A 25,007-nucleotide genomic window follows, 5' to 3' on the forward strand; every position below is an offset into this window, starting at 1 on the left:
AAGTAGGATCTTTGCGGGGTGGGGTTTCCCTCAGCATGAGGGAGTGCATGAATGGAGCTTGGAGAACAATCAAACATATAAAAATTTAGGGTTTATAAATGACATATGAATACCTGATACACACACACACACACACACCTGATATATTTCCTACTCAGAATGTGAGTATTCGATTCAAAACTAATTCTCAATGAAAGTTCAGCATCTTTTTGAACTTTTATTACAAGACTTGAGTCTCCGACTTCCCGGTGTGGGATACCCTCAGCAATACATACGTTTAGTAATGTATCATCTTAATATTCTTTTGTATTGACGATGACCCTGTATTTGGATCTTGGTATGGAGTAGGGATAGGGATAGCTACTTAATTTTCAAACCTGGCTGTCAAATTTTCAGTAATCGTGATTAGTTTATGGGTCTGATTTTCAGATTTTACTCAGGCTTGCATGTAATTAACCAAGTTACTTTTTTTTTTGTGTGGTCAATTAATCAAGTTACTTAAAAGCCAAATGCTCATCGAGTATTAAAAACAAAGGAATAGTCTTGTCAATCTGGTGAAAGTTTTCAAGTGCGGATCACTTGTTCATTTGGTGAGTTCCATCCTCGTTCCTAAATAGTAATTAGTGGATAGGGTGTGTGGTAGCAAAGGTTTCTATACTTTATTTCATATTTAGTTTACATGAACTCTAAAATTAGTTTTTTTTTCATCCTCCAACTTAACTCTGCGTTGCATGAGTGGTCATTCCATCAAATCTGTCTTCTTTTCCATCAAATTTAAGGATACAGTGGATTTTTCATACAGGAAAAAAAATGTAATTTATTTTATAAAGGAGGAGCTCGGCTCTTAAGATTAAGAGGAGTTTCTCCTCAAAATACTTCTTGGTCTACTTAGAAGTTAGTGCTTATGATATGAACCGTTTATATTATAAATTATTATGTAAAAATCATCTCTGCAAAAAATAATTAAAGCTAAGATCGTTTAGTCATATCCTTAAGGAGTTTCAATCATAAGCACAAAGTTTTATGAATTGGTCACAAGGTATTTTAAGGAGGAGTTTCTCCTCAATCCTTGAGGAGCCAAGTATCTTTCTAAAAAAAAAAAAATCATTTTCTTATTGTTTGGATGAAATTCCAATTTTATTCCTCAATTAGAATGATTATAATTTGAAGACAGAAGAAACTATTAGTAGACTTCAGAGACAAAAATTAAACTCGTAGTATAAATCAGAGACTTTGTTAAAATTTAGTCTTGTGGATATTATGATACTCGTGTGTATGTTGGAATTGAGGCCGACCAAAATGGTATATTATATATTAATGGAAGGTTTAAATAATGGATTAAACAATAAAAAGGAAAGTGAAAGAATCAAATATATTCCAACCGCCAGAACTGAAAGTGGATGCTAGGATTTGGGTTTTGATTTACAAACCAGAAATGTCGTGGGAAGCTGGGAATCCCCGCATTAAACGACGAAAACAGAAATTAGAAACGCATAAAGTTGTCGAAACATGGTGACTGATGACGTGTAAATATAGAGAGAGTCCCACAAATGAAAATGGAACTGCGTGCAACACCTGGGCAGATGCCATTGGAGAGAAGAAATTTGGAGGATTTTTTGGGAGGTTTCATACGACGAATTTTTTAGTGTTACATTACACGCATAATGAATGAAGAGTTGAATATATAATTAATGGTCTAATGCCCTAAGATCCAACAGCCAACAATTTAAAATAATTGCGACGGGCGAAGAAATCCAAAATTATTTAAACAACAAAGGCAAAACTTCCTATTTCAATGAGCTAGTAGTGGTGAAGAGAAAATAAGAATTGATTATTGCTAGCGGAAAGTTTCAAACAATGTGTCTCCATAGTCCATAGAGAGACAAATGACACATCGCAGCATAAGTTGTTGGCCTCTCTATGAATCCCAATGCAGCATTTGCATTAGCTAAACATAGTTAGGTGTCAAATTTATTATTCATGAAAGTAATACTTCATACTTCCGTTTACAAATGATGAAAAATAATTTGATAAATCATGAGATTATACTAGATTTTAACAATGTAGGTAATCAAATGAGTACAATCAAAATCTAATCCAACACATGAGCTTAGTCAAGAAACCATATCATCAAAGATAAAAAAGAATTCAAATACACCAAACTAGTCATATATTAGGTATTCGGTTCACTTGGTAACAAAAATGAAAACAGAAAATATATCTTAAGAATCTCAAATTCAAAAGTGAACGTCTGTTGGGGGATTTTTGTGAAATCATTTGTCTGCAATTTTTGGATCACTAATATCTCTGTAGGTCCCATGATTACCTTTCTCTTTGTTTGTTGTGGTCTCTTGTCTCTTGACATGTGTTCTTTGTTTGGAGATTTGTCCTCCCCTGGTTAATATTTTCTTGGCCAAATTGTTTTCGTGGCCTATGTGGTAACACGTCATTATCAATATCTCATGATGTTGAAAAAATTGTTAACTAAACTCTTGTGGTGAAGTTTGTTAGCAATTGAGGTCTAAACCAAACTTCCGTTAATATTCCCCTTAAACAAACTCACGTGAAGGGGTCAAAATCATCATTTCAATCTAAATTACATTGTATGTCATGGACATCTAGTATAACTTAGGGTTTAACTGAAATTGACATGGATTGACAGCTCCACGTGATAGTCACATAAGTTTGTTCAACGGAAGACTAAAGAACGTATAAGTTTGGACCTCAATTGCTAACAGGCCTCGTCACGGGAGTTTAATTAACATATTTTTCACTACGAGGGTGACATTAAAAGTGGCGTGTCAACACAAGGACCACACAATTTTTTTTGGCCTATTTCTTTGAGATATATATATATATATATTATTCCTACCAGTGCTTGTTTGTTTATCTTTTACACAAGTTGAAATAAATGTAACGCATCTAATTAAATAAGATAGACAATTTGTAACGCATTTTTTACCCAATCAATTACAACAAATAGATAGACAATTTGTAACACTTTTATCAATCGTCACCATGTGTTTTATACAGTTTGGTGATTGAAAAATAACTTATTTTATATATTCTTCCTTCAAAACGTTGAGTAGCCTAGTATTATTCTAATGACACGTTTACATATAGGTAATCGGAATCAAAATACGGAATTAAATTCCGATTACGGGATAACCCAGTATTTACCAAATATTGGGGAATAAAAAATTTGGTGTGACCCACTCAAATTTTGGAATCCAACTCCAGAATTTGAATTCCCTACATTTAAGCGGGAATTGAATTCCGGGTTGTTGGGGGTATCAAAATAGATTTTTACCCTCACTTATTTCTAAAATTTCAAACTTGTCCTTCACATTAACCCAGCACCACAAACTGTTGCTTAGTTTAATATAAAATCTTCCAACAATGAATTCAATTCTGACTCATTTCTATTCCAATTCTTTATCAATTCAATTCCTCCTTAACTCAATTTCTCCCATTTTAATTACGGATTAATAAACTAACCATAAAAAAAATCTTCCAATCGGTAAAGAGTATAGAAGAAAAAGGAATAACATGGATTGAAGAGAAAAGTTGCTTATGAATGTCAAGTGTCCCTTGTAAAAGAGTCAAAACTTACCGATTGGACATCCATTGTCTACGCTCATTGTTTCTCTATAATTGACCATGAAAAGCAAAAAATGGCCGTAACTAAAGAGTGCATAGGGGGAGCATATTGATTCTACTTGATTTGGTTACGTGAGTTGCGTTTATCACTCCAAGAAACTTAATTATTTTACACACACTAGCCTTTATACATGAGCTCACGTGCGTGCACAAGACAATTTTTGAATCACAGCGTGTTACGTGCGACTTACACTTTTTAAATGTATTTATATGCATAAATTGACAAAAAGAAAGTCAAATATTTGAAGTAAATGAATAATCTTAGATCATGCTAGAAGAAACCCTTCATAAACCAAACAAATCAAAGCAGCTAAATTCACATAATAAAATTGATCTATATTGAATTTACATTAAGAATAGAGAAAATAATATTTAATAAACAACTAATTGAATCACATTATTGTTAGTCCATTGTGAGACTAAGCCCACCTCCTCCCCTTTAGTGTAAATAATATCGTTTGTTTAAAAAAATAAAAAAACAATCATTTGATAACTAATTTAATCACATTATTATCCGCGTGCAAAAGACCTTTTTTATAACCGATATTACAAGCCTCTTAAGATGCTTTGAACGTGTTTAAAAATAGAGAAAATAATATTTAATGAACAACTTATTGAATTACATTATTGCTAGCATGTTGTGGAGTACTAATTATTAAAAAAAATTGTACAAAAAAAAAATTAATTATTAAAAAATACTGTTAAAATAACAAAAATACCTCTGCCACATTTGATGCATTATTTTGGACTGCTTTTGAAATATTTTGTTTGAGGGGCATTCCTGTCCACTTCTTTTATGAAGCTTTGTGACCCTAAAAAATATTGTTCATTGGGCTGTTGGCTTTATATATAAGATAACTGAATATGATATCGGCACATCACTCTGTTTGGCGGACCAAAAATCCTCTCTCCGCCCGACCTTGCCAAAAAAAGGGAAACGCAATGCCGACGAAATTAAATTGTCCTTGACATAGTCTAATAAAATTCTCATAAGTGCACATATTTATGTTATTTACTAAACATGCGTGCTAACATATTATTTGGTTAACAAATTTGACAATTTTAGTTTTGTTACTGAAGTAATAGCATTTTCACCAGCCAAAATGGTGATGTCGATATAGTCGAATCAAACTAGTACATTTGTCTCTTAAAAAAATTGTTACAATTTTTGCAAAAAAGAATTGTTACAATTACACAACTGAAAAACATGGAGAGGAGAATATGAACTCATGTTGAATTTGAAAGGGTAACACTGCCACTGTGTAGGAGGACTTTAGGCCGTCTCCAACCAAAGGCTGGCCAGAGGGCTTGTTTTAGCCCTTTGGCCCTCCAAGAAATTAATATTTTAATGAACAGTACATGTCCATATTTCTTACCATCTCCAACCGAGGGCCAAAGAGCCATATGGCTCGTTTTAGCCCTGACGCAAAAAACTGTCTCCAATCGAGGGCCAAACATAATTTATTATTTAAAAACTACAACTCAAATTCAAATCCAACGACTAAGTGACTTCAGCTAGCTATTGGATTTGAATTTTTTGGGGCTATAAATAAGGTGGATATTAGGCTATAATTCACACAACTTTGAATTCAATCTATTTCAATTCAATCTCTTTCAATTCAAGTTCGCAATAAATTCCAACTTTGGATCCTCTTTGGATTCCAACTGGGGGTCCTCATCCAATTCCAAATTGGAAGAAAAATGGGCGCAAATGAGACGAGAAGATGAGAAGTCTGATGAAGAAGATGAAGTATGACGCAACGCACAAAATAGAGCAGTAACCATGGCTGTGGCCATGGTGTGTTAGCCAACTACGCAACAACCTCAATGGGATGGCTCTATTGCTGGTCACTCTTACAAACCACGAAACAGAGCGATGACGCATGCCAATTTGATGAACAACTACTTCAACCCCAATTCGGTGTACACAGAAGAGGATTGCAAACGTCGCGTCCGGATGAGGCATCATTCAAGCGTGTACTTTGTGATGTCCAGCAGGTCAATCCATACTTTCGACAGAAGCAGGACAGAGTAGGCTGCCCTAGTTTCTCACCTCATCAAAAGGTTACTGTTGCACTCCGAATGATGGCATATGGCTCCCAAGTTGATTCGATGGATGAAACCCATGGTATGTCTGAGTCTGCATACCTTGATACTCTTAAACAATTATGTGTCACAATTGTTCAAGTTTACAAAGATGAGTACATTCGCGAGCCAAATCACGAAGGTCTGGATCAGCTCATTCGCAAAGCTGAAGACTGTGGGTTTCTGGGCATGATAGGGTCATTAGACTACATGCATTGGGATTGGAAGAACTGTCCCACCGGATGGCAATGAGGCTTCTGCGGAAGGTCGAGAAAGCTAACTGTTGTGTTAGTGGCGATTGCCTCGAATGACATATGGATCTGACATACTTTCTTTGGAGTTCTTGGATCCCAAAATGACATTATAGTTCTTGGGCGTTCCACCCTCTTCAATAGCCTGACGGAAGGTAAATCACCTCAACTTTACTACATCAATGACCGTCAGTACAATATGAGGTATTACTTGGCAGATGACATCTACCCAAAATGGGCGACACTTGTCCAAGCAATTCCAAACCCTAGGAATGATGCCAAAAGTTGTTTACCTTACACCAAGAAGCATACTGGAAAGATGTTGAAAGAGCTTTCGGTATCTACAAACACGGTGGAAGATCATCAGCGAACCGATAAGAGGGTGGAGTCGAGAAAATTTGGACTCTGTCATGATGTCTTGCATCATATTACACAATATGATTGTAGAGGATGAGCGAGATGGGTATATTGATGGAGAGTCTGATGACGACCAAGATGATCCAAATAGGTCAAGAAGGGCTCGTGCAAAAATATATGATAGGCTTACTTGGCCTTTCAATCCAAGAATTGGTAGTATCTCTATAAATAAGTAGATGAGGCGCTATAGAATGATACGTACCCATACCACAAACAAGTACCTACAACAGGATCTTGTTGCACATATTTGGGCTAAAAATAGCATGGAGTAGGCGTTTGAAGTTTTATGTTGTTAAATGTTTTAAAAAATGTTGTTTAAGATTCATGTTGTTAAATGTTTTATTTATTTATTTATGTTGTTTAATTTATTTAATGTTGTTTCATGTTACTTAATGTTATGTAATGTTTAATGGTTTAGAAGTTATAGGGAAGAAAAAAAGAACTTTTACAATTTTTAAAACAAATTATGTAAAATATAAAAAAATAAAAAAAAGTTAAAAAAAAAAAAAACAACTAGCTGACGTAAGCAGTTAGTCGTTGCAAATTCAAATTTCAGCCCCGCTCGGGGCCAGCTGGCTGACTGGTTTGGGCCAGTCGGTTAGCCCTTTAGCCCCTTTTTGTCCAGTAGGGCTCATGAGCCATTTGGCCCGGCCTTCGATTGGAGACTGTTTTCTGGCTATTTTCGACCATCTGGCCCTCTGGATCCTTCGGTTGGATATGACCTTAGTGATTGGTGAAGACTTTGAAAAAGAAACTGACATTTATGTAATAAAATTCAATTGGTTTAGTAGAGTGTAACCAGCCATTCATGCGCTTTTTTGTTTTTTTATTTGGTGTTGGATTGGACATCAGGGGGAGAAAGTAAGGCCATCTCCAACTGAAGAAAGGTGACACACCCAGACCTAGAATGTCCACTAGGATTCCAAATCGAGCTGTCATGGTCGACACCTGGAAGGTGACGAAGCCATAAAGTGTAATGATGTGGAAAATGTGAATCAAATTAAACCTAAAAGTGCCTAATCAAAAGAGTGCACTGGTGTACAGGATTGAACCCATTTCACACGTGACGTCAGAGTATAAGAACAATACAGTAAATAGGGTAAGAGTTATACCATTGAAGATAACCACTTAAATTGAGATTTTCTATGAGTTATCGTCGATACGTAAGCTTAGCTACTAAAACCTGGAGGGGTGAAAAAGAGAAGGGTGAGTGGGCACAAAAACAAAGGTTTTCAAAATCCATTTATTTTCAGGACATTCTAACCCCTCGCTGTAAAACATGTATAGCCTCTAGAAAATCATACTACGTATAAGTATGAAATCAAATGCATGCCAATAGTAAAATACAAAAGTATGCCACAACACAATAAGTTAACAGCAATATAAATATAGGCATGTGCTCCACAATCTAAGTAAGTATGTCAGTTGGAGTCACCTAATGTGACCTGTACGACTGCACCTATTGCTCATCAATCTATGCTAGCACATGAGTCAGAGTCGCCTAATGTGACTTGTACGACAGCGCTAGGTGTAATAATAAACGTTCTAATGCTACGATCACGCGAGGGCTAGCGCTATGCGCGGTTACTTACGAGTCGGAGTCACCTAATGCAACATGTATGATAGGGCTAGGACCTACTTGGATCCGAAACGAGCGTGCGGTGCGGAGGTGAACATCACGTGAAAGACTGGCCCTGGCCCAGGGCGGGAGTACTAACACCGAGTGCAGCAATGATGAGCACTACATGAATATATGCATGCCATAATGATTCTATGATTGCAACAATATAATAACTTACCTATACTTACCTGCGTATCCCGTAAGATTATTTTAGCATCTCATAATAGTGCAACATTTATGAGCAAGTAAAATGCATATGAATATGCCATGACAATATGTAAATCTCAACCACACAACAACATTTTCGAAATTAAATAAATCATGGCATAAAATGCATAAATCGATTTAAAGGCATTTGTGAAAACTATAAGGTGTACACACACACACACACACGCACACACACACACACACACACACACACAGACAAAGTGCCCATTCACAGATACACAGTAGGAACGAAGCCTCCGAGCCTTGTTTGACCCCATACGTCCTCAGGATACATTTCCCTTATAGGTGAAATTACTAATGCAATTAGTTTAATAACACATATACGGAAACTTAAATAAAACCCTTAAAGTTTGCTCAAACATAGGGTTTAAATATATGAAATTGATCTAGTCGATGTCAGGACCTACACAAATTGACAGAAAGGTAATCGAAGGCCGGACACGCCACCACGCACGGGTAGAGACTGACAGAGGCTCTAACGGCTATTAAGAATATTCTGTTAAAGTGACCGGATATTCTATTAAATGGTAACGGCGTTACCTGATGCCATTAGAATATTCTGTCGGAGTTGACGAAATATTCCGTCAAAGTTGAAAGAATATTCCATCGTCTTCTTCGGTGGTCCTCATCGGTCGCTACCATTTGAACTCGCTGGAAATCTAGAAATCTTCGCCGGTTTCTGGGTAAAATTTCAAAGCTTCATAACTTGCTCATTTCTTAACCATTTTTCACAAATTTAATGGAAATGAAGCTTATGATGAGTCGAACACGATTGTACATTTTGGAAGTCCAAAAAATGGACGGAAGTGGCCTGAAAATGTCTCGAAAGGTTCGAGTTAAACTCCGACTTCTCCAAACCTTATGTTTCGAGGTTATATCTTCTTCAACCCTTCACTAAAGACCTCAGGGAGTTGAGTGGAGACCTTTAGACTTCTTAAAAACTTGTATCTCGCTCGTAACTCGTCGGGGAAAAACTGAGCAGAGTTTGACCTTCCGAGTTGGCGAGTCAAAACTCGTCCAAATCGTGATATGGGGGTACGACTGTGTTCGTGGAGGTAAGACGAGTTCGAAGGTGTGGTTTTCAAGGCATATTTGTGTGTTTTGGTGTCTGTTTGAGAGAGTTGCAGAGTAAGAGTGTGAAAGGGGGTCTTCGGGGAGAAAGAGAAAAGAGAGAAATGTTTGCTTAGTTTCTGATTGGTAGAACATAAATGGAACTTGTTTTCTGATTGAGCGTTAGTGAGAGAGGGAAAACAATTGATTGCTGAAGAAGAAAATTAGAGAAAAAGGAATGGTGGTGATGGATTGGTGGAAAAAATCAAATTGAATAATTTGATTGGTTGTTGGAGATAAGGGGACCGGATCCACCAATTAGGGAAGGGAAGGATTTTGTACAATTTTTAATGTACAATATCTGTAACATCCCACATCGCCCAGGAGAGTGGATCATGTAAGCCTTATATGTATATTCTTTTCTCTACCTAGCACGAGACCTTTTGGGAGCTCACTGGCTTCGGGTTCTGTAGGAACTCCGAAGTTAAGCGAGTTCACGCAAAAGCAATCCCAGAATGGGTGACCCACTGGGAAGTTCTCGTGTGAGTTCCCAGAAACAAAACCGTGAGGGCGTGGTCGGGGCCCAAAGTGGACAATATCGTGCGACTGTGGAGTCGAGCCTTGGATGTGGTGGGGGCCTAGGCTGGGATGTAACAATTTGGTATCAGAGTCTAACTTGGTCGTTTTTGCCTACGAAGACGTCGAGCCCCTAAGGGGGGTGGATTGTTAGATCCCACATCGCTCAGAAAAGTGATCCTTATATGTATATTCCTATCCCTACCTAGCACGAAGCCTTTTGGGAGCTCACTGGCTTCGGATTCCATCGGAACTCCGAAGTTAAGCGAGTTGGGGGCCAGAGCATTCCCAGGATGGGTGACCCATTGGGAAGTTTTCGTGTGAGTTTCCAGAAACAAAACCGTAAGGGCGTGGTCGGAACCCAAAGTGGACAATATCGTGCTACGATGGAGTTAAGCCCGAGATGTGGTGGGGGCTTGGGCTGGGATGTGACAATATCTACCTCTTTGATAGTGTTTCCGACATTGTAAATTTGTGCGTGCGTGTACAAAATTACTCGTGATTAATGTATTTTAATGATGCATAACTTTTTCGTTACAGATCCGATTTGAGTCTAACACGCGCTCACACGCTCGTAACAACGAGTACTTTTTAAGTAGGAAACCAGAAAAAAAGAAACAATAGTCGAAAAACTACGTCCACATCAAATTCCACATTTGTCCAAAGACGGGTAAAATCGTCAAATTGCCCAAATGGAAAAGAAATTACAGTGAGAACTAAGGACGGGTCGTCACAAAGGGCTAGAGGGCTCATTTTAGCTCTCTGATTCTCCAAGAAATTAATATTTAAATGAAGGGTCATATTTCTTACCATCTCCAATCGAGGGGCCAGAGGGCCATAGGCCAAACATAGCCTTGTGAAAAAAAACCATCTCTAACCGAGGCCCAAACATAATTTATTATTTTAATTGAATTACTGTGGTTATTTAAATTAAATTACCTCAATAATTTTATGTTATGGATTGTCAATAATTTTCATGTTGTTAAATGTTTGTAAAAATGTTGTTTAAGTTTCATGTTGTTAAATATTTTTTTTATGTTGTTTAATGTTACTTAATGTTATTTAATATTGTTTAATGTTGTTTCATGTTACTTAATGTTATTTAATGTTGTTCAATGACTTAGGAAGTTATAGGAAGAAAAAATAGAATTTTTTTTTTAAATTGTTAAAAAAAAAACTATTAAAAGAAAAAAAAATCAAATATGACGTTAGCATGTGGCCCCACCTAGGGTTGGCTAGATTAGGCCATCTCCAACCGAAGGCTAGGCCAGAAGGCTCGTGGAATCTGAGAGGGCCCCACGGAATCTAAAAGGGTCAGGGCTAGAGGGCTGACTGCATGACTAGCTTTCTGGCCAAAAAAAAACATTAATCATGTCGGTTATAACCGACATGAATGCTTAAGCTAAAATTCAAATGCAACGGCTATTGCATTTGATTTTTTTTTTTTTGATGTTTTATTATTATGATTTTTATTTACAAAATTTTTCCTATAACTCCTATTTTTCATATTTTTTTTTAAATTCTATTTTTTTTTCCTATAACTTTTATTTTACAAAATTTGTTTCATATTTTTTTTAAATTCCATTTTTTCCTATAGCTTCTATTTCACAAAATTTGTTTCATTTTATTTTAAATTCTATTTTTTTTCTATAACTTCTATTTCAGAAAATTTGTTTCATATCTTTTTTAAATTATATATATTTTTTTTCCTATAACTTTCTAAGCCATTATACAACATTAAATTAAATTAAGCAGCATGAAACAACATTAAACAATATGAAACAACATTAAATAACATTAACCAACATACAAATTGTACAACATAAAAAAAAAAAACATTTAACAACATGAAACTTAAACAACATTATTAAAAACATTTAACAACATAAAACTTAAACGCCTACTCCATGCTTCTTTTGGCCCAAAGATATGCAACAAGATCCTCTTGTAGGTACTTGTTTGTGGCACAAGAATGTATCATTCTATAGCGCCTCATGTACTCATTTATAGAGATACTACCAGTTCTTGGATTGAAATGCCAATTAGGCCCATCATATATTTTTGCACGAGCCTTTCTTGACCTATTTGGATCTTCTTGGTCGTCATCGGACTCTCCATCAATATACCCATCTTACACATCCTCCACTATCATATTGTGTAATATGATGCCAGACATCATGATGGAGTCCAAATTTTCTCGACTCCACCCTCTCGTTCATCAGATTGGCATGCGTCATCGCTCTGTTTCATGGTTTGTAAAAGTGACCAGCAACAGAGCCACCCCATTGAGGTTGTTCCTCAGTTGGCTAACACACCATGGCCGCAACTATGGCTACTACTCTATTTTGTTTGTTACGCCTTACTTGAACTTCTTCATCAGACTCCTCATCTTCTTGTCTCATTTGCGCCCATTTTGCTTCCAATTTGGAATTGGATGAGGAACCCCAGTTGGAATCCGAAGAGGATCCGAAGTTGGAATTCATTGAAAACTTGAATTGAAAGAGATTGAATTCAAAGTTGTATGAATTATAGCCCAATATCCACCCTATTTATAGCAAAAAAAAAAAATCAAATCCAACGGCTAGCTGACGTCACTTAGCCATTGGATTTGAATTTAAGTTGTAGTTTTTAAATAATAAATTATGTTTGGTCCTATGGCTCTTTGGCCATCGCTTGGAGACGATTTTTTGTGACAAAGCTAAAACGAGCCCTATGGCCCTTTGGCCCTCGGTTGGAGATGGAGGCAAATATGGCCCTGTACTGTTCATTAAAATATTAATATCTTGGAGGGCCAGAAGGCTTAGGCCATTTCTAACCGAGGGCTGGCCAGAAGGCTCCTTTTAACCCTTTGGCCCTCCAAGAAATTAATATTTTAATGAACAGTACAGGGTCATATTTGTTTCCATCTCTAACCGAGAGCCAAAGGGCCATATGGCTCATTTTAGCCCTGTTACAAAAAACCGTCTCCAACTGACCGTCAAAGGGCCATAAGGCCAAACATAATTTATTATTTAAATTTAATGTTGTTTCAAGTTACTTAATTTAATTTATTGTTGTATAATGACTTAGGAAGTTATAGGAAACAAATAGAATTTTAAAATAATAAAAAAAAAACAATTTAAAAAAATTTTGTAAAAAAAAAATTTCAAAAACAACGGCTAGCTAACGTTAGCCAGCCGCTATATTCAAAATTTTCCATATTTGTGTCGGTTATAACTGACACTACTTCTGTCAGATAGCCGTTTATTTCAAAATTTTCCAGCTATTTGTGTCGGTTATAACTGACACCATTTCCCTTATTTCTGTCGGTTATAACCGATAACAAAACCTACACTACTTCAAAAATTTCCAGCTAGCCCCGGGCTAGCTGCATGAGGCCAGCCCTTTGGCCCTTTCAGATTCCATGGGGCCCACGAGCCCTCTGACCTAGCCCTCAGTTGGAGACTACTTTCAACCCTCTGGACCCTTCGATTGGAGATGACCTTAGGCTAGCTGGTTGGCCCTTTGGCCTTTTTTTGTCCAGTGAGGCCTATGAGCCCTTTGGCCTGACCCTCGGTTAGAGACAATTTTCGGGCTATTTTCGGCTCTCTGACCCTCTAGACCCTGCGGTTGGAGATGGCCTAAAAACCCTAGTACATGAGAAAATCTAGACGACTGATACTATGAATAAATATGATTTTTTATTTAATTCGTGCAAAATATTATAATACATGGTTACATAAAATCAGTAAGAATCTTATACTAATTATAATAAGAAATTATATTTTGATAATACATACAATAATTACAAAGACGATTCCAAATTAATTAGGGAATTGGTATTAGCATTCCAAAAATCTCATTTGACACTCCTAACTTTCTATAATTAGAAAGAAAAATATACTTGTGAGGAGTATAGAATAAGATTTTTGAAGTGTTAATAACACTTCCCATTAATTAAAGACTATTCTAACACTTCTCGTTCTTCACGTGCCTCCGGCGTGTGTGACGTGTGTTCCATCCCATACATATATACTTTCATCATTAATATTTCTAAAACTCTCTCGACCAGTATCTCTCTGATTCTGTAAATCTCTTCCCATAGTTAAGTTGCAGGATTAACTCCAACCAGTATTAAAGTATCATATCTTTGTAGTTTGGAGGGAAAAATATTTCTGGGTTTGTTTTGAAATTATAAAACAGAAATGTTGTTGCAGAAGCAGAAACGTTTTGATTGGTTAGTGCAGATGCTAGTTGTTGTCGGATCAGTATTAGTTGTGATTGGAGCTAGCAATTTGCGGACTGTGGAAGGCAGGCCTCACCGGATTCTTTTCGATACAGATGTTGATACCGATGATTTCTTCGGTCTCTTGTACATCTTGAAACTTAACAGATCAGAGTTTGAGTTGGAGGTGAGTTCATCATCCAATATCCATGATCATCAATTGTTTGTGTTCATTCATGCTCCAAATTTTTTTGGCCAAAAAGTACTCAAGGCTATAAGTTGGGTTTGTCAAAGCTAAGCCTTCCAAATCTGCAAATGCTTAGAGCTCTCTACACTTCTCTTCGATGTATCCAGAGAATAACTGTATATGTATGCATATATGCATGCTGCATGCATGTATATATATATATATGAATGATATTATATAAACAATAAAATATATATACATATATAATATTATATTCATTTCTTGCCTTATAAATCTAAGCAAGTGATGATCACCAGCTTAACTCATCGAACTAATGTTGATTTAATTCATATATTTGGCTTTGAAGATGCAGAACTTGTTTTTTCTTTTTAATGGCTTTAGCAAAAGTTATAGTTGATACCACTAAGAGTCCTTGAGGACCGAGTCAAATGATTCATACAGTTGAATGGATTCTATGTTTGAAAATATGTGTAATTAATTAAAAAAATAATATTTTTGGTCAAACGACATGTAACAACTTTTATTTCCTTTATGTAAAAGTGAATCACTAAAAATATATTCCTACAGTTTCCACTCCTTGCACCTAAATTAGTGTCTCTTTCTACACAAATTAGAAAAGTTTTTTATTGAACCAAGTAAAAATAAATAAATAAATAAATCATTGTTGTTTCCTGTAACTTTGGTAGTTATAGCACTGTAGATTTGTTTTACCACAGGCAGTGACTGTAAATGCAAATGCTTGGACCAATCCTGGGCATGCTGTGCATCAAATCTATGACATTTTATACATGATGGGGCGTGATGACGTGGCAGTTGGAGTGGGTGGTGAAGGTGGGATCAAAGAAGATGGTACAATTTTGCCAAATGTCGGTGGATATCTTCCAATTATTGAACAGGCATGAACAAATTATATATATCTAAATTCATATATAAACCATAATTATGCTTAATTATTGACACCAATTTATATTACTTTTAAAAATAATTAACTTCAGGGGACTACGACAGCAGGAGGATGCAGATATAGACAAGCCATTCCTGTAGGTGCTAGAGGTCGATTGGATGTTGATTCTAATTTTGGCCTCAGAAAATCTTTCCTCCCCCAGGTAAAAATAATGTAAGGACAGTAATTTTAAGCTGTATTTTTCTTATATATTTCTCTGCTTCTTTTTTCTTCACTTTGAGTCTGTCTTGTAGAACTTGTTGCGAAGTGGTGTTACTCCTTGTTTCTTAAACCATTTTTCTTCTTCTGCATATACCTGTTTAAAACTATTTTTCTAATATAGAATGAAGTGAATGAGATAAAAAAATGGCACGTAAGAATCATTTCTCAAAGTTAAATATTTGGCTTGAAATATAGTGACCCAAGTGGCTTCACATTGAAAATAAAAACAGTTCTGCATTTAAGCTAATAGGGAGAAATTCTGATGAGCATTATTTACTGTACTAATTAAACAACAATATCAACAACATACCGATACTTGATTTATTGTCAACATATAAAGGATATAGATATATACCAACAACATATAAAGATAGTATCGATATAATATGACTAGTTCATAACAATTATAGTGTTATGGAAGAACAGTACTATAGTAATGGTGTTACATGATAGCTTGTCTGATAAATTCATACATGAACAAGTGAAGAACTGTTTCCCTTGTTCATTTTTGGTGTTACATTAATTCTACATTTTGCTCAGAAATTTTTCTTTTTTTCTTTTCTTTTTCGTAAATGAAATTAGGGGAGCAGGAGATATACTCCCTTTCGACAACCTACTGCTCAGCAAGTGATGATTGACAACATATCTGCAGGTCCCATTACTGTATTTCTGATAGGAGCACACACAAACTTTGCCCTTTTCCTTATGAACAATCCACACCTAAAGAAGAATGTTGAGCACATTTATGTCATGGGTGGTGGTGTGAGATCGAAAAACCCTACTGGTTGTTGCCCGGATAATTCTACGCCCTGTGTTCCTCGGCAGTGTGGTGATCCTGGCAATGTCTTCACAGACTACAAAAGTAATCCTTATGCTGAGTTCAATTTCCTTGGTGATCCCTTTGCTGCATACCAGGTAGTACTATAGTTCAATGTATTTTTTCGGCAGCGAAATCATTGTCAGACGGTGAATTTGGACCTCACATTTTAACAAATGCCGTCAACATAACCAATGGTTCAAATTCACAGTCTGACAAGAGAACATTTATATAGTATGTATAGTAGACAAATTATTGTGATCAGATTCACACCTTCGAGCAATAACTAACTTGGTTAATGGTTCAGATTCACACTCTAGTCTAATACTTATGTTGTCTGACACTTTGAGAAGAGAACATTTTCCGGGTTTGTAAGTGGTCGCATTTTTTGACAACGAAATTAATATGTATTTCAGGTTATACATTCTGGGATTTCAGTCACCCTTGTTCCTCTGGATGCAACAAACACCATTCCCGTTAGTCAAAACTTCTTTGAGGCCTTTGAGAAGAGCCAGAACACATATGAGGCACAATATGTCTTCCAGTCCTTGAAAATGGCTCGTGATACTTGGTTTGACAAACAATTCTACACGGTACATCCACGATCATTAGATTTTTCTGTGTTTAACACAATTTGCATCTATTTTTAATGAATCAAATGATCTGATATGATACAATGTGACTATTTTCAGAGCTATTTCATGTGGGATTCATTTACAGCTGGTGTGGCGGTATCAATCATGCGAAACAACTTGAATAACCCTAATGGACAAAATGAATTTGCAGAAATGGAGTATATGAATATAACTGTGATTACCTCAAATGAACCTTATGGAGTAACTGATGGCTCTAATCCTTTCTTTGATGGCGTCAAAGTTCCAAAGTTCAACTTAGACAAAAATGGTGTGCATAGTGGTCATGTTCAAAAGGGACTAAGAGATCCATTTTGCATTGGGGAGAATGGCAAAGGGAAATGCAGGGTAACTTGCCTTCCAGTTTACAACTTCCAAAATATAATCTCCTATGCCCCATTTGTCTGGGATTGAATTGGATTGGATAAATTCACTAGATTTAATGTTTGTTGAATGAAGAAATAGGTGCTAACTTCTAAGTTTTCGTCCAAGGTAGAAGATAGAGATTAGCCATGAAGGAAACTTATCCTTCTGTGACCTATCATTTTGTGAGGATTCGAAGAAATTTGTTTTCTTCATGATAATCCATCTTCTTCATAACTTGGACAAGATTTAGAATTTGGCGTCAATTTCTTCATCCAATCCAATTATAGAAACCAAATGAGGCCTTAGAGCATCTCTAAGAGAAAATCTAAATTTTTGTTAAACTAATAAGTGAATAGTGTCAAAACACTATTTAGCTACTCAGTTTAACTTTTCATTTCAAGCAACACTCTCTATTTTAACAAACTTTGAATAATTTATTATAAACAATTCAAACTCAGCTCATTCGTTTTCTAAAATAACATTCTCTCTCTTCTTTTTATGCTCCAGGGTCCATCCTTGAGTTTTATTACTTTTTTAATATATAGAAAGTGAATAGTTGCTCTCTAAAATTGAAAAGTGAATGGTTATTTTTATATAATAATGACTCTTTTACAAATTCTCTTAGAGATGAATTTTTGAGTTTGGCCATTTAAAAAGAGTTTTGGTTGTTTTACTGCATCTCTTAGAGATGCTTAGTGGTTATAAGCTTAACTAACACAATTCTCATTTAAGGTAAAGTGCAGTGAAGTTTATCGATGATATATCCACGTTCTAAAAAAATGCGGATAACTGCACTAGAGAAAATTTGCTTGCTTATGTTATAATCTTTATAAACTTGATTTTGTTTTAAAATGTTAAAAGAGTGTTTAGATTAAGGGACAGCTATAATTTTCTTTCCTATATTCATTTAATTAACAACAACTCTCATGTTCACATATGATTTTCGTGAAATGGTGATTAACTTCCTATTTCGACAAAATCCAACAGGATGGTTATACAGAAGAAGTAACAGGATCAGAGGCTGTGTCTGTGCTTGTTGCTACAAAGGCCAAACCAAATCAGGACCCTCAAAGCCCACTTAACAGAGAATTCTTCGTAAGCTTCCTGGAGGTAATTAACCCCAGTAAAAGTTCCTTTTCTCAATCATTTTTTTTTTCTTTTTTTTTTTTTTGAAAGTTTTCGACAAAATGTCAACTCTTTTCCAATTGATTTTGCAGGTTCTGAACAACCCCAAACAGAAAGGGAGATTCAATTTAACCACACAATTTCCATTCTACAAGGAAGTGACATATAAACCAGAATTTGGAAACAAAAAACTTGGTAAACCTGTTGTCTTTGACATGGATATGAGTGCTGGAGACTTTGCAGCTCTCTTCTACCTCCTCAAAGTACCTATTCAAGTGATTAATCTCAGGGTAGTTTTTTGCTTCTTCTTCTCTTTTTGTAACTTGACTAGTTTAGTCGCCAGCAACTACTAATGTTTAAAGCGTGAATTAAGGGGCTTATTTTCAAAAAACGCCCACTTTTTCGGGACATTATATTGGCCCAAAAAAACTCAAAAGAGCAGCTTAATTTGTCATTGATTTCCATAGTATGAGCAAAACCTGTTTGTGTGTGCTTCCAGGCAATAATAGTGAGCCCAACAGGCTGGGCAAATGCTGCAACAATAGATGTGATTTATGACTTGCTGCATATGATGGGCCGTGATGACATCCCTGTAGGTCTTGGAGAAGTATTTGCTACGAACCAGTCTGATCCAATTTTCCCTGCTGTTGGAGGCTGCAAATACCAACAGGCCATCCCTCATGGCAACGGTGGATTGCTGGACTCAGACACTCTCTACGGCCTTGCTCGCGATTTGCCACGAAGCCCACGAAGGTATTACTTTTCGATCATTCATCAAATAATGTGTCAGTATACATGTCAGTATCTAATGAGGTTAAAAGTGGACCCAAATTTGAGTAGTGAACAGAACTTGGTAAACGAATTTGGTGAGTGTAGCAATACTCTATGAAAAATCGTGTGTTTCTTTAGATAGACCGAGATTGAAATCTTAAGTACTTTTTACCAGGTATACAACAGAAATTTCTTTAGAACACGGAGCCCCGAAGGATACAGATCACCCTGAGCTCAGACAACCACTGGCATTGGAGGTTTGTGAGACTCTGGTGAAAACACTGGAACCCGAATCCAAGATTACCATATTGACCAATGGACCCTTGACTAATTTAGCTAAGATTATCTTGTTGAAAAAGAACATCGTCTCTTTAATACAGGTAAGTTCCTTGATCTTAGTCATATTTACCATCGTTCTTCCCTTCCCACGATCGTCAACACGTGTGCATCAAGATTAGCAGCAGAGAGAGCCTGTGGCAGATATGTAAATAAGTTGAAATTCACACCAAATCACTATTCATTTGAATAGTGCAATTGAGAATCCTTCTTTATACTAAAGTAATTTCATCACATCAATATTTGCAGCAATGATGCCAATGTTTGCTAATTGCAGGATGTATATATTGTTGGAGGGCATGTCAGCAGCAATGACAAGGACAAAGGAAATGTGTTTACTACTCCTTCCAATGAATATGCAGAGTTCAATATGTTTCTTGATCCCTTGGCTGCAAAGACAGTGTTTGAGTCCTCACTTAACATCACACTCATTCCCCTCGGCATCCAACGCGAAGTTGGTTCGTTTTCCAAAATCTTAGAACGAATGCGCCGGAAGAAGAAGACACCCGAGGCCCTTTTTGTCCGGCGGTTGCTGTCAAGGCTCTACCGGTTGCAGCAATTGCACCATAGATATCATCACATGGTAACTAAGCTTCTTGTCTAAGACCACATGCCTGACTTATGCATTGTTTTTCTCAATCTCTGTATTGGTTTAATGGGTAATGTTCTTTTGCCGGACTTGTACTGCCAGACTTGCGCATTCGGGCAACAATCCACCTGATTAACGGTCTAGATTTACAGTCTGACAACTTACCTTCTCACTTCTCATATGTTATATTCCGCTGCAGCAAACTTTCTTGGGGGAAATTCTTGGTGCCGTTCTCCTAGCTGGTGATTCCCATCTGAATCAAACCTTCCAAACGAAGCCCATCAAAGTTTATGCCGAAGGTGTTGAATCCAGAGATGGACAGCTTTTGATTGACGAAAATCAACGGAAACTGGTCAGAGTATTGGACAGTGTAAATCCTCAGGCCTATTACAATCTTTTTGCAGACCGGCTTAGTGATTCAAACCAGTCTGCTATACTGGGTAGTTTTGAAGAACAAGTAGAATTCTGGCGTAAACCGCCGAATCAAACCGAGACTGCAGCGTAAGACGTAGAAATTTGTACGAGTTATATTGTACGAAAAAAGTATGAGTAGAGATTCTGCTTCAAATGTAGCACAATGGCAAACACAAAGTTCTAAAAATCTGTCTGAGCGGCTGGTCATCACTCCGATTAGTTAATGGATTTGAAATTAAGAAATGACGCCTAAACATGTTTAGCCGCCCGCCTAGACACTCACTTAGGTCGCAACTTTCATCTAGATAAAAAATAGATAACTTTACTTTTGTATTTTATTTATTTTAATAACTTGTAAAATAATTATTGAATACTTGGATGAATACTCGTTATATATGGTTGCCCATGTTTCAATATGTTCTAAAACTTTCTATTCTATATATCATTCTATTTTTCAATTTATGTATCCTAATTTTGCATGTGGTCCAATATTTTAGTGGATAGGGTGTTGGGTTTCTACCCAGCGTCACGGTTCGAAACTCCCCACTTTCCTATATTATTGTAATAGTTTCAAACTCTTCTCGTACCCTTAATAATAATAAAATTAAAATAAAAAAAGTTTATGTATCCCAATACAATTACATATTTTTAAGTATAAATATACACTTATTCATACAATATAAAATGAGTTTGCTTAAGCTACTTAGTATTACGGTCTAGTGATATTCATTTGCATGGGTAAGTGAGAGGTTTTGAATTTGATTCTCGCCAAAAGAGAATTTGAACTACATTATTGCTAGCGCATTGTGAGGCTTAGCTCATTCCTGCACCTCCTTAGCATAAATAATATTGTTTGTTAAAAAAAAAAAAAAAAAAAAAAAAAAAGAAGAAAAGGTTTGCTTAAATCCGCCTAGATGATAGGCCCCATTCCGCCGCTCGACTAGCACCTAACGTCTTTTAGGACTTTGGTAAAAAACATAGAATACAAAATCGGAAAATGCCATTGGAATTGTTCTTGGCCGTATTTGTTTAACAAGGTGAATTGTTCTTTTATACTTGCACAGAGGCTAACCTGCTGGATCATATTTGATAGTAACTATATTACCACCATCCCAAGCCTGCCAACGTTTGAAGTTCTATCCCTTTTTGCGTCAAAACTCAATTTAACCGCCCGCTACAAGGAATGATAATTCTCTGCAATGGGGGTCCATCGCTTCCCTTCCTTTCTCACATATCACGGGACATGTGAGAAAAGAAGAAAATGGCGTATATCAATGTGAAAAAGGAAGAGAAGCGTTATATCCCGGTTTCACGTAAGTTATAATGCATAACCAAAAAAACTTAATATGGATATAATCTTCCTTTTTCCTTCTTTATTCTGAGAAAACAATCAAGGATAATTTTGAAGGAACAAAATGTTATTGTCCAGCAGTGGTGATCATTGACCCTTTCTCATAGATTCTCCTTTCCCTAAAGAAAGAATTTGAAGAGAGAAGCACGTTTTAGAAGCAAAACAAATGGCCAGCAAAGCAGATCAAGATTGACAATTACAGCTTCAAAGAATCAAATCTTTCACATCTATTTTATAATATGGACTTACTAAACAAGACTGCATGATCATTTGTTTAATCTGTGCTAGCATGGATGACAGCTAAGGAGTGATACGAACGGTAGCCATGAAATCCTACTAATAATAGTACAAAGGAAATGATTTCCGCGCGCCCCTTCTCCTCCAGCACTTCCCCGCTTGTTTCTGTCCTCCATTCACCTCGGTTTATTCAATCGTGTGGCCAGAAATAAGAAGGGGAGTGCAAGAGAATAAAAAGAGAGTAAAAATCATTTCCCTAATACGAGACCAACCAAAACAAACTTGAGTCATTGCAAAGGTTCTACAAAGCAGAAACTGCAGGCTGGAGATTTCTCACAATCAAAACCCTAGTCCGGTACAAAACTTGGGATCGATTTGCACAGCCGCAGTTCAATCACAACGACCCATATATATGAACAGGTTAAAGTAATTAATCAATGAAGCATGTCGCCAGATAAAACTGGATGGGAAACACCTTATCATAAATAAAAAGGTTAAAGGTTCATCAAGAAGTGGCACCAGATGGAAAAACTACTCCTCATAATATTCATCATACAAGCACAAATTCATTAGTGAAGAGAATTTTCAATCAATTAAGAGAGGTGCTATACAATACTTGTGCGACGAGATCTCTCCAACCACCCCAACCTTCTTGTTTTCTTTTCACAATTGTAGGCCTAGAAATTCAATTCCAACATAGGAATCGACCCACCAGCTGCCATAATTTGTTGCTCCATCTGCAATCATCAACAATATTTAATTTTGGAAAAAAAAAATTACGTAAATGGAACAATTATAAGTTATATTAATAAGCAACATCAAGTGTATACAATTCTACTCACTGCGAAGAGAGTTTCAAGCTTGCTCTTCACGAGGTAGTACTCATGCTTTACTTGTTGAACACATCTAACACACCTGCTAACAAGAAGTCTTTCAGTTTTCATGGTTCAAGACCTCACAGCTTCGGGAGCTGATTAAGAAAGAATTAAATGAAAAAATAACATTATAAAGTAAAGTAAAATCACCCTTCAGTGTTCTTTTCCTCGCAGAAATTGCGGAAAGCAATGCAGGCATTTTTAACTCTCTGAGCGCCAATACTGTCAACCACAAAAGCTCTCATCAAACAACATTCAGCTAAACATGAAGAGCAATTAGCTCTCAAACCTATGTCCCTATATCTAAACTAGATTAAGTTTAGGGTAATGAATAATGATCACACCCCCGTTTTCTCCTTCTGTCCTTTCTTCTGTCCCTTGATTCTCTTTCAATTATTCAATCGAAAGGAAGGAGTCCAGGGGGAGAAGAGGGAAGTGCGAAATTCTCTTCCCGGAGTTTAATCTATCCAAGGGTGTATAAATTGGATTTATCTCAGGTTGAAGAAAATGCACATTGTCCAAGTAGCTACAAAACTAGGAGTTCTAAATCGTAAAACCAGGAGTTCAAACTATAAAATCAACTGAGAAACTAAAAAAAAAAAACCAACTTTTGCTACTCTATTTCATGTTTTTTTCGTAGTAGGCAAAAAAAGAAGCAAGTGTACCTGGAGCTACTACCCTTGAACTGGTGAACATGGGCATCAACCCTTTTGAAGTCTACAGTTGGTTGTTCTCTGTGCAAACAAAAAAAGGGAAATCATGCACTCCTTAAAAGTATCCATAGCAAAATATGAGCACCACACAAATCAATCCAGTCCGGTCCAGTCGAATCCAATCCAATCCCAGAGACAAAAAGATAGTGAAAAGAAAGATCCTGGATTCTTACAGAGCTCTGGTGAGATCATTGAGAAGCTTCTCAGAATCTTCAAAGAAAAGAGACACCACTTCAACAACAAAATCTGGGTTGCTCTCATCCTGCAGCTGTTGGAGCTGCAAAAACTGACCATCCAGAAACCCCTTCTCTCACCCAACCAATAAAAAAAATCCCAAAAAACAAAAACATCAGGAACAAAACAAGCAAAAACAACAATATAAAAACAACCCCATCTGTGATTTATGCTTAAATTTCAGAGTTTTTCTGTTGCTTTTACCTCTAGGAACAAGGATTTTGTGTAGTCAACCCACTGTCTCTGCATCTGCCCCACCTCCATGTCTTTGCTTTTGTTCCTCTCCACACAGACAGAGTCACAGAGTAAGAGAAAGAGAGCCAGCAGAGAAAAGCTTGTGCCTTGAATTGCAGATCTTGAGGAATTATTGCACAAATCAGAGACTATAAAGTTATAAAATTTTGGGCAAGCCAGAAAAAGGATTTGGTGAATTCAATGTGAAAAAACAAAATCCAAAAGCTGCTTGCTTTTGGGGTATTTGACCCCTTTCTGGTTTCTAGAATCACAAAACCCCACCAGTTGCCCTCCCTTATATATTTAAATTTATTATTATCACACACTTTCTCTTCCTTAATTTTGTTGTAATTTTGTTCTTCATTTTTCAAAGTGGTGGACGGAAGACTCCACAGATCATGTCCTTCAAGTTGCACGTTGCTTTTTGCCACATTGTTTCAAGGTATTTGGGTTTTATTAGGTAAATAAACCCTAGGGTTTTTTCAAAAAAATGACCTTAGAAATGGAGAAGGATTTGTGTGGATCGAGACTTCACGATGGCGGTTGATTTATTTCATATCTAAGTTGCTTTTAGTTGAAAACGATGTGGTATACGTTTAAAAAATGTGAACTGAATCAAAATTTTTAAATAGGCATTAACCCATATGATCTTTTGGGCCTTAAGAACCTCAGCCCTAGTATACAAAAATAAAATTGGTTATAATCTTTTAATTGAAAAATGAATTCAAGAGATTATAAGGTGCAGGGTGCAACTTAGATGAGTTGGAAGGTCAATCGAGTTTCGGATCATTTAGGTTTATTAGGGCTTGAGTTCATTCGAGTTAGGTTTGTGTTGCTCAACTTTGAGT

At 36.4% G+C, this 25,007-nt stretch overlaps 3 protein-coding genes across 3 annotated transcripts; 2 read left to right on the forward strand and 1 right to left on the reverse strand.

The window, feature by feature from the left end:
• Nucleotides 1-5,487: 5,487 nt before the first annotated feature.
• LOC125471488 lies at nucleotides 5,488-5,997 on the forward strand. Its single transcript, XM_048571924.1, has one exon. The coding sequence runs from the start codon at nucleotides 5,488-5,490 to the stop codon at nucleotides 5,995-5,997; it is 510 nt and encodes a 169-aa protein (XP_048427881.1).
• A 7,952-nt stretch (nucleotides 5,998-13,949) lies between these two features.
• Nucleotides 13,950-20,804, forward strand: LOC103943704. Its single transcript, XM_009354044.3, has 12 exons — nucleotides 13,950-14,279; nucleotides 15,017-15,196; nucleotides 15,296-15,406; nucleotides 16,048-16,380; nucleotides 16,699-16,875; nucleotides 16,975-17,262; nucleotides 18,268-18,390; nucleotides 18,498-18,695; nucleotides 18,905-19,158; nucleotides 19,352-19,556; nucleotides 19,790-20,095; nucleotides 20,301-20,804. Exons 1-12 carry the CDS (start codon nucleotides 14,073-14,075, stop codon nucleotides 20,604-20,606), a joined length of 2,688 nt encoding a protein of 895 aa, XP_009352319.2. The 5' UTR covers nucleotides 13,950-14,072; the 3' UTR covers nucleotides 20,607-20,804.
• Nucleotides 20,805-22,564: 1,760 nt separating this feature from the next.
• Nucleotides 22,565-24,577, reverse strand: LOC103943591 (histidine-containing phosphotransfer protein 1-like). The gene is made up of 6 exons (XM_009353902.3): nucleotides 24,130-24,577; nucleotides 23,865-23,995; nucleotides 23,644-23,712; nucleotides 23,129-23,200; nucleotides 22,946-23,018; nucleotides 22,565-22,840 (listed from the first exon to the last, which is right to left on the reverse strand). Exons 1-6 carry the CDS (start codon nucleotides 24,187-24,189, stop codon nucleotides 22,781-22,783), a joined length of 465 nt encoding a protein of 154 aa, XP_009352177.2. The 5' UTR covers nucleotides 24,190-24,577; the 3' UTR covers nucleotides 22,565-22,780.
• Between the last annotated feature and the right edge of the window lie 430 nt (nucleotides 24,578-25,007).

This window comes from the organism of the source record quoted next, unplaced genomic scaffold (assembly GCF_019419815.1).
Source record: "Pyrus x bretschneideri cultivar Hongxiangsu unplaced genomic scaffold, Pyrus_bretschneideri_v1 Contig6, whole genome shotgun sequence".
NCBI lineage: Eukaryota > Viridiplantae > Streptophyta > Magnoliopsida > Rosales > Rosaceae > Pyrus > Pyrus x bretschneideri.